Genomic DNA, 10,224 nt, shown 5'->3' with positions numbered 1-10,224 from the left:
CACACAATAAGGACGAAATCTTTGAAATGCACCAATTAATAGTCTCCTACATGGTCTCACCTGTGTCAAGAAATCACGTGTGGTGTCTGAGTAACAACCGGTTAAGTGTTGAATGCCCCTAATTTATATATTATGTTATGGTTGTGTATTTGTGTTTTGATTGTGTAGTTTTGAATACCTATTTCAAAACTTCATATGCTTGGTTCAAGTAACTGAAGGTATGGGCTCATCCTCTTAGTGGACCATGTTTCATGAATTCAGTCAAATGTATATTGGTGTTGTTCAATCGTTCTTTATTTAGTTATTGGTTATAGTAGCTCAGTGTGTATTGCTTACACCTTCCAAGATGGACACCACGGAACACGTTTGTGGCCACCGTGGCATGGTAGAAATATCCAGAATTTTATCGATTATCAAATCAATATTTTGTGTTTGTATACCTTGTTTCTAACAATCATATTGATATTTCAACGTTGATAATTATGGTTGACTATTTCAAAGACATGACTTCCATATTTTGTTAACTGGAAAAGTTTGAAGTGAAAGATTTTAGATGTTGGCTAAAGAATATGCATTCTTCATTAACAACTTTGCCCCTCACCAAAAACAATGGAATATGAAATAATGGAAGAAATCAGGCACAAATCATAGTATGTCGGAGAATGATAACAGTAGAATATAAGAGTTGTCCATTTGCAAATTCATAATAACAAAAACAAAGATCCGCCCACAAAACAAAAACAGAACCTTACATGATTTGATGGAAAAAGTTGAGAAGTAATAACAATAATATAACAATTAAAATATGAAAAAGGGGTGTGAGAATGAGAGAGACAACTAACTCAGAAGAAACAAGAAAGGTTTAGCCACCCCCAGATTTGAGCGTGTTGCTCAACCTGCCATCAAAATTGGAATCCAAATAATATCAGAAACATATTTCTTTTTGTTTTGTTAAGAACAGAAAATAACAAATAAAGTATTTATTTTACCAGTCTAAGCCCTCAAAGAGACCTTCTCCTTTGATTGCAGAGGTTTTAAAAATAGACCACTGACGGTTTTTTATTTTGTGCAACTCTAGGGACTCTGTCACAGCAGCATCATCGAGTGCACCAGGAAGATCCTAAAAAAAAATTAAAAAAATTAAAATTTAGGAAATTAAAAATTATGGATAAATATTTAAAAGATTTGTTCTCAACTCAACCTGTTTGTTAGCAAATATGAGAACAACAGCACCTTTCAACTCTTCCTCCTATGTGAACAAATATATCAGATACCTTAAATTAATGGATATTGTATTATATTATAAAATAAATAAAGTGAAATAGAATACCTCTAAAATGGCATGAAACTCCTCTTTAGCAATTACTAGTCTTTCAGTGTCGCTGGAATCAACCACATATATTATGGCCTGAGTATTTGGAAAATAGCATCTCCAGTATGGCCTAAATAAAAATAAAGATCCACAAAAACATGGTAATAAATATAAAAAGATTCAATTATGAATGTAATAAAATTAATATTTATTTATCAAAGGAAAATTAAGATTACCTGATGCTCGTCTGCCCACCTGTATCATAACCAAAAAAAAACACTAGTATTAGCAGGGAATATTGTATATCTTCAAATCAAATTCAATAATATCCAAATGATAAATGTAAGAAAGTGGCTATAAGTAGTTTAACTTTGAGTTTGTTTAATGATCTAAGAATCAGATGTTATATTGTTCATTGCGTCTCAAGATGAAAAAAGCTCAAATAAGAAAACTTAAGAGAAAGATAGAAAGACAAATCAGGAACAATTAGCAAACATACCGAGATCCCAGACTTGAAACTTTATATTGTTGTATTGAACTGTCTCCACATTAAATCCAATTGCTGCATAGAAGGTGTAATCCATGATGTTAATTGTAATGTAGCTTCAATAATGCAATAATGTAACCTATCCTGAAACTAGGAATTTGAGTTACAGAGGTAATAAGAAAGCTGGAATGAAGAAAGAGAACCAACTTGGAATAGTGGAGACAACTTCACCCATCTGAAGCCGATCTAAACACCAAATCAATCACGAATTGAAGATTAAGATAATATCGAACTTGTAGAAAAGATTAGGGACAATGAAAGAGATGGGATCGTACAAAGTATAGTGGTTTTGCCAGCATTGTCGAGACCGAGAACGAGGATCCGAGCTTCTTTGTTTCCGAAAAGCGAAGAGAACAATCTCGTAAACACTAACCCCATCTATTATACCATGTACCGATATTCCCCAAACCAAAAATCCAGATCAGATCGCTTCGTCTTCAAAGGCAGAATCCCAAATCTTCCGTCCAAAAAACCAAAATATAATTGCAATTTATGTGAGACGAATAAAATTGGTTCCAGCGCATGCAAGTAAAACAAGATTTACGCGTTTAATTTGCACAAAACAAAACCAGGTTATAAGATAAAGATCTTGTGAATTTTGAAAGGCAAAAAGCGTACCTCTGAAGCGGAGAATCTGCCTATAAGAAAATTCCGATGGGTTCGAGAGGATTGATTGCGAAAAACGTGAGATACTGGGAGTAGGATTTGAAGATAGAAGGAGATGAAAAGGTGTTCGTCTCGATCTCTTCGGACGAAAATTTCACCAATTTTTCTAATTTGATTCTTCAGGATCTGTAATCGGGAGATGTGGAGTGAAGAACACGGGAGAAGTTACAAAAGTTTCCCTACACTATCTTGAAAGTTTCATTCTCAGTCCTCTTTATTTCCATTTTACACTTTTAGTCCATAAGAATTGATCTCTTTCTTAAAGGATTTAGAATTTATGTCTTTCTTAAAGGATTTATAAATATGACATCCAGATTTGACAACTTCGAAAAGATCATTTTTATGTAAGTTGTAATGTGCATGTGTATTGTCATGATTTTATTTTATTTTTAAAATAGTTCTAGGATATATATGGGCATTGTTTCCATATTTTGACTAATGTGAACAAATCTTATAATATATTATAGTTTTGTTCCGAGCTAATGTCATGGAATCTATTGCAATATTTTGTTCTGATTGTTTATATGACTTTTTTTTTTTTTTTTCAAATAATAATAATAATAATAATCTGTTACTCATTTATGACATTTAACCATTCTTTAATTTAGTTACAGCTATTCGTAAATCGTAGGGTATTTATTGCGATTTTGGTCAGGAAATTAAACAATGTATCGTGGAACAAACAGATAACATCAAGGGCACATTCATAAACCATTAAAACTTTAATCAACTTAATTTTTCACATGATACAGACGCATTGCATATAGAAACCCTAGATTTCTTTTGCCTTATTTTTCATACTTGACGTCTTAAACCTAAAAGGTAAAAACCAACGAATTTCTACTTGAAAATTCTAAAACCTACATTGCAGATTGGAAAATCATCTCCGCAAGTTCCTGCACAAATAATACGAAAAACACAAACCCAATCATTAAAAGAAAATTTTAAACTATTAAACAGTTTGTTTGATTGGATGGAAAGGAATGGAATGGAATGAACCATTCCATTCCTTTTTCTGATTCCGTCATACCAAACACATTACCTGTTTGCCAGAAGGAACTGTAGGTTCTCCCCATTCCATAGCTTTCTTTTCCAACAACTCAAAATCAGCTTTTCCAGCCTGAAAAAAAAAAAAGAACAATTAAACAATTAACATCAATCTTCCAAAAAAAATCTAAAATGAAATAAATTATGTGTCACGTGATAAAAATTGGGTAATTACCTCGATTTGGGCACCAAGTTCTGAATCAAAGCTCTGATATCTCTTGCGCACAAGCTCTGTTAAAGATCCATCCTTCAAACACAAAAAACAAATAAATAAATAAATAAATAATCTTGTGTTAAATAACATAAATAATGATAAAAGAAAAAGAAAAAAAAAAAAAAAAAAACCTCAAGTAGCTTTGCAGCATTACGAAGACCACGTGCAAGCGTATCCATACCAGCAATATGAGCAATAAATAAGTCTTCAACATCTGTACTTTCCCTTCGTCTGTATATACATATTTTTTTTTACTTAATCAGTAAATGACCATTTTACCCTTTTGGTTGATGTATCAAGATAAAAAGAAGAGGGAACTCACAATTTGGCATCAAAATTGAATCCCCCAGGTGAAAGTCCACCCTGTACCAGTGACAATGAATTAATAATTGCTGTGTCCTGTTAAAAAAAATAAAAGGGTTCTTGTGTTTGGTATGAAAGGGTATTTTAGGTATTTGACATTACATTCTTGATGACACTGAGCATAACCAAAGTGGCTTCATTGACATCCATCAAAAACTGATCTGTATCCCATCCTACTTGAGGGTCACCAGTGTTGGCATCAATGTTTCCTAATAAACCATTGATTCTTGCAGTTTCAAGCTCATGGTGACAACTGTAATCAAAACATTTTTTTTTTTTTAAAAAAAACAGTTTATAAATAATCAAAAGTAAAGTCAGAATGTTACACACACACACACACACACACACACACCTGTGACCAGATAGAGTAGCATGATTGCATTCGATATTCAATTTGAATTCTCCTGCATTGAGAGATATATTTTAGGGCTTAATCTTGATAATGAAGATGACAAGGGCATTTTCGCCTTTTTGCTTTGACAAGAGATCGGAAGACTAGTCTTTTCATAATACAATGTTTTGGTTACAATCTTTTTAAACTCTTGCATGTCATTAAAATCAATTTTAAGTTTTTAACATTTTCTTTCGTATAAAAATATGATTCTAGATTAAAAAATAATAATAGAAAAGATTACCTATAAGTCCATACTTCCTTAAGAAATTAGCAGCAGTGGCAGCATCCCAATCATACCTACCAAAATTAATATAACAATTAAAAAAAATAAATAAATAAACTTGTTAATTTCTTATTAAAAAAAAAAAGATAATATCACATACTGGTGCTTTGTGGGTTCTTGAGGCTTAGGCTCAATAAGAAGTGTTCCTGAAGCAAAAATCAACATACATATAAACACTTATAAATAATTTTTATTCTTTTTTTTTAATACCAAATCTCTTGTATTTATATAAGTAAAAATTACCAGTGAATCCAATCTTCTTTTTATAAGCTACTGCAGCTTCAAAAAACCGTGCCTACAAAAAAATATAATTTCCACATTATACCTATTTTTTTAACTACTATTAAAAAAATTATTTTTTATAAAAAAATTTTACCATATGATCAAGCTCTCTCTCCATATCAGTGTTGAGAAGAGTCTGATAACCCTCACGACCACCCCAAAAGACATAATTTTCACCCCCTAGATAATGTGTAACCTGTGTAAATAGTAAAACTTCATATCAAGGGCAAAATTGTCTTTTTCCTTTTTTTGTTCAATAAACTAAGTGGTAATTAGTAAGTAGTAAGTAGTAAGTATCAACCTCTATTGCTTTCTTGACTTGAGCTGCAGCATATGCATAGACTCCAATTTCAGGGCTGTGGTGATGTATTATTATTATTATTAAGTGTTAAATTTAGATATTATTATTATTATTATTAATTAAATATATTGAAAAAAAAAATGAATTGAACCTGGTGGCACCACCATGCATGTAGCGGGGATGCATGAACAACTGAGCTGTACCCCATAAAGGACGAATTTTTGTCCCCTGAGAGAATATCAGAAACATTTTTTTTTTATGGATTAATGTTTTGATAAAAGAAATTAAATTACTTGATTTGTTGAAACATGGTTGCATAATTCATGTCAGTTGAATAAATTGGTAAAAAGGTGAAATATTGTTCGTATAAATAAGCATTTTAGTCCTATAATATAATGTGGTTGCATATTTCATCTGAAAAAACCACTTTGTTGCATACATTGAGAAAAAATGTGAAATCTTTTCTGCAGAAATTTGCATTTTTGCCACTTTGTTGCATACCTGAAGTTCTTTTGCAAGAGCCACAATTTCATCAAGATTTGCATTAGTTTCCTACAAAGATAATAACAAGTCAATGAATTGTTCCATTTAAAAACTTGATCAATAATCAAAAAAGTCAAAACATAAGATTACAAATTACAATGTGTGATAAATATAATAATATAAATCCAGTTACCTCTAATGTTTCACCATCTGGAGCAATGTCTCTATCATGAAAACACCACCTATCAACTCCAAGCTTCTCTAGGAACTCAAAATTTGCCCTCACTACAACAAAAATGAAAGCAATGAGCATAATCTTGACTACAATTTTGACCAAATAAACAAGTCTACAAAACAGTTGATCTTACTTCTTCTCTTTGCCATGGCTAAAGAATTACTACCATCTTCCCATGGCCACATTTTAGTAGCTGCACCAAAAGGGTCACCACCTGTTCCACGAAAAGTGTGCCAAAAAGCAACACTAAATCGCATCCAATCCTTCATATTCTTTCCAAGAATCTCCTCATTCGGATTATACCATTTATATGCAAGTGGATTTTTGCTTTTGGGTCCCTACGAGTAACAATCACCATAAACCATGAACGATTTGTTTCAAATTCCAGATTTCAAAATCCAAAACGCGATTATCGTGATTACTGATTAGGTTTGCTAACCTCGTATTTAATTTTGGGAATCCCAGGAAAAAATTCCCCTTCCCATTCAGCTGAATCGTCGAAATCACAATCACCATCAAGATTTGCAGGACAAGTATGTGGATCTACGGAAATCTGTAAGCGAGAAAATTGACGTGTTTAGTACTAATTTAAAGTGGAATGAGTAAAACAGAGAAAAAGGTGTAAACCCTAACAAAAGGGTAAAATCAAACAGGTTAAGTTAAATATTCAAAGCATTACCACTGTATGTAAGATCACATTGAAACAGAGAAAAAACAGCAACAACATCCCAGCTTTCGTGTTTGTCATTTCATTCAGATTCAGATAACCTAAATTGAAATAGAAAAAGGATCAAAGGTTAGTAACAAAACAAAATAATCATCAAAACATAACGGATGATGAATGCAACAGTGTGGCTCAACCCCCAATTTCAAATCAAGTGAAGAGAAAACGTACGATCAGAAGAAGTATTAAAATTGTTTTTTTTTTTTTTCAAAATCTGATGATATACCAAAATCGGGACAAAATCTCAAAAACCCGAATTCAAAATTAAGCTGTACAACACTTTATTGACGAAGAAAAAACGTCTGCATGATTGAATCTTAAAAACCTAAAAGCTGAGTGACAGTCAAAGCAGTAACAACGAGTATCACGAAAAATACGCGCCACTTACAGATTATAGAGGAGAGATTAGTGTGAAGGAATTACAAAGTGAATGAGGTGGAATTGTGTTGTTAGATTTTAGAAGGCAATTTGGATAAGTAATATAGATTTGGAGCAGATGAAAGTTGTTGATATTCCAAATACGTGCATTGATATTTGATTGAAAGAGAGAGAGATAAGAATGCAAACTCACAGGTGATGTGTGACTCTTTATAAACTGCAACAAATAATATTATTAAGTCATAGATATACTCGAACATATAAATTATTTATTTATTTACTTAATAATCCAAGCTATTCAAAGAAACCTCGTCATCTTTTGATTATTATTTTTTTATGTATTAAATACTAGGTGTGAGACTCATGTATTACATGGATTTAATTAAAAATATATATATATAAAATTTTAACAATTTGAAAATTTTGAATTTATAAGAAAAAAAAATTGAATTATTAAAATTAATAAGATTTTAATGTATTCAATACATTACATATAAAAACTCTTTCTAATAAATACTTTACATATATATTACCTTACATATTAAATGTGGAATTTTAATTTAATAAAATGACAAGTGGAAAATATAAATTTTAAAAATTCTAGAAAATATCATGTGTCCAAATGAATAAGAAGAGGACATGTGGTAAAAAAACCTTCATTTATTATAGGAGATAAAATAATGATAAATGATATGTTGAAATTTGAAAATATACTGATTTTATAGAAGTTATTCGTTAGAATAATCGTGTTTGGATACCCAAGAATTAATGCATAACTTTTTTTTTTTGGAAATAGCACAAAATAACAAAATTTTTTGTTTAAAAAAAGCGTAACTTTGCAACATTGGTTTTTAGTGGTCACATGACCATTATTATATTGTGTTTTTCTAATGCAAAATTAAATTACTTCCTATGTATATAATTATTATTATTCAATTATGATAAATCATCATTTAATTTTATTTTATTTGATATATTTTTAATTAGGTTATAACCTGTACAAAAACACGGTCGATATGATTAAAATTTTTATATAGACAAAAAAATTAACAATTAAAACTTTTATCATGGAAAAAAATATCATAAATCATGAAGGTCTATTAGAGAAAACTAAAAGTTGTTTTATTAGACTTTTAAAGCATTACCGGTCTAAAAATTGAATCGTATTTTAGAAATTAAGATCCAATTATAAAAAAATAAAAAAAAATAGAAAATTTAAAAATGAAAAATTCCTTATAAATATTTCCCATTTTCGAATAGTTTTGTTATAAATACTTACCATTTTCAAATATTTATGTTACCAAAAAAAATAGATGTTTGAAAGATTTTTACCAATTACCAAAAAATATCTGAAGATTAAGAATTATTTAAAACTTGTCACGTGTCAATTAGTCTACCTAGAAGAGAACATGTGTCATTTAGAGATTTTGTTCATTAGAGGAGGTAGAATAGCCTTAATACGTTAGTTAAAAATATATATGGAATGATAATACTTGTTATAATTTTATTGTGTAGGAACATTTGTAGGCATAAAAAATAAAAATCAATTTAATTTCTCTTTCTAATTTCTAATTTATTTTGCAAATTTTCTGCAAAAGTTTTGATTTTCAAAAAAATCTGCGGAAAATAGAATGTTCCGATAGTTTGTATAAGAAAAATATTTCTTACTGATACAAACAAAGTTATTTTAGTCAAAATGGATAAGATATTTGGCAAATAAGATATTTAGTTTTCTTTTTAGAAGGATCGATGATGGTTTGATTAGCTTATTTTCAGGTTTGATATGTTTAAATTTTAAAAAGTGTTGAAAATCTTAAACAGAGTCAATATGTTTAATAAACGGATTGAAAAAACTCAACTTAACCCAACTTGATTATTAAATTTGTTGAAATCAAATTGATTTTTTTTTTTAAACCCGGTCTATTTAATAAACGAGTTGACCATTAAATTTCTTTAAAAAACAAAAAAACAAAACAAAACAAAAACTCTCAAATCTAGTAATCTTTCAAATAAAATTTACATAAAACTTAAAAACTTCAATACTTGTTCACGATTGAGTGAAAACGGACAATATGATGAAAGAGAGTGAGAAAGATGTCGATAACAGAATTTAGCGATTAAGGTTATGTGAAATAACGAGAGTAACATAGTGGAAAATTAAGAAAGTAAGGTTGTATGCCATTAAGGTTACTACTAATATCATGTATATTTTTATTTTCTTTCCAAAAATTTAAATTATCAAAATATTAATTACATAGCAAGACTAATTAAGTATAAATTAAAATTACTTAAAACTCTTAAACGGGATGATAGTTATATTCATGTTGAGAATTTCAACCATAGTTCAATCTATTTAGTTAAACGTGTTAAACGGATTAACCAATTTGATATAACATGATAAAAATATAAACTCATTTTGCGAATTTATTAGGTTGGATTTCTATATTTTGATCGAGATTGTTACTTATTAAGTTATATGTTTTTCAAAGCTTTTTTTGCAAAATTTTCTTTTATTGTCTTAAAGTAAAGTAATCTAAAAGTGGAACTCACGTTCTCATGAAAACAATACAAATTAACCAATTGTGTTCCTTTATTTTTGCTTATATATAAAAAATGCCTATTAAAAGTTAAAAACTAAATACATTTTCATGTATTTAGTGGTCATTTTATGTTTCTACTTGAAAACGTGGTCTTCTTATTATATGACTTCTATATATGATATTTTCGTGAATTACTCTTTTTTTTAATGTAATTCATATTGATATATGGTCGTTATAATCAAGAAAATGTCGTTTGTTTTGGATTAAGGAATGAAAAAGTATATTAGTCTTGAAATGATATTCCCCCCAAAAAAAACTCTTGTTTCTCATTCAACTCATTATCCATGTTTTTTTCGTTAGTTTTTTTTTTTTTTTTTTTTTTTTTTTTTTTAAATAAAAGATATTGCCAGGGTTTGTGTTATAATAATAATAATAATAATAATAATAATAATAAT

At 29.4% G+C, this 10,224-nt stretch overlaps 2 protein-coding genes across 3 annotated transcripts; both read right to left on the bottom strand.

Annotated features, from left to right (window-relative positions):
* Positions 1-666: 666 nt before the first annotated feature.
* On the bottom strand, positions 667-2,665 carry ARF3 (ADP-ribosylation factor 3). The gene is made up of 9 exons (XM_078967830.1): positions 2,478-2,665; positions 2,135-2,316; positions 2,007-2,045; positions 1,812-1,874; positions 1,549-1,567; positions 1,331-1,442; positions 1,202-1,249; positions 990-1,120; positions 667-896 (listed from the first exon to the last, which is right to left on the bottom strand). Exons 2-9 carry the CDS (start codon positions 2,235-2,237, stop codon positions 863-865), a joined length of 549 nt encoding a protein of 182 aa, XP_078823956.1. The 5' UTR covers positions 2,238-2,316; positions 2,478-2,665; the 3' UTR covers positions 667-862.
* A 547-nt stretch (positions 2,666-3,212) lies between these two features.
* On the bottom strand, positions 3,213-7,441 carry LOC145011131 (xylose isomerase family protein). Of its 2 annotated transcripts, none has more exons than XM_078969773.1 (19): positions 7,423-7,441; positions 6,807-6,895; positions 6,567-6,680; positions 6,261-6,465; positions 6,086-6,177; positions 5,911-5,961; positions 5,561-5,637; positions 5,410-5,464; positions 5,203-5,304; positions 5,070-5,121; positions 4,927-4,972; positions 4,785-4,840; positions 4,502-4,553; positions 4,252-4,402; positions 4,109-4,149; positions 3,918-4,017; positions 3,748-3,819; positions 3,568-3,645; positions 3,213-3,421 (listed from the first exon to the last, which is right to left on the bottom strand). In XM_078969773.1, exons 2-19 carry the CDS (start codon positions 6,873-6,875, stop codon positions 3,386-3,388), a joined length of 1,449 nt encoding a protein of 482 aa, XP_078825899.1. In that variant the 5' UTR covers positions 6,876-6,895; positions 7,423-7,441; the 3' UTR covers positions 3,213-3,385. The 2 variants fall into 2 exon arrangements, with proteins under 2 accessions (XP_078825899.1, XP_078825898.1); XM_078969772.1 differs by lacking the exon at positions 7,423-7,441 and adding an exon at positions 7,240-7,413.
* Positions 7,442-10,224: the final 2,783 nt, after the last annotated feature.

This window comes from Lactuca saligna, chromosome 8, assembly GCF_052625555.1.
Source record: "Lactuca saligna cultivar CGN05327 chromosome 8, ASM5262555v1, whole genome shotgun sequence".
NCBI lineage: Eukaryota > Viridiplantae > Streptophyta > Magnoliopsida > Asterales > Asteraceae > Lactuca > Lactuca saligna.
Note: the sequence above shows the minus strand (reverse complement) of the source record. Positions and strands in the feature narration are given on the sequence as shown.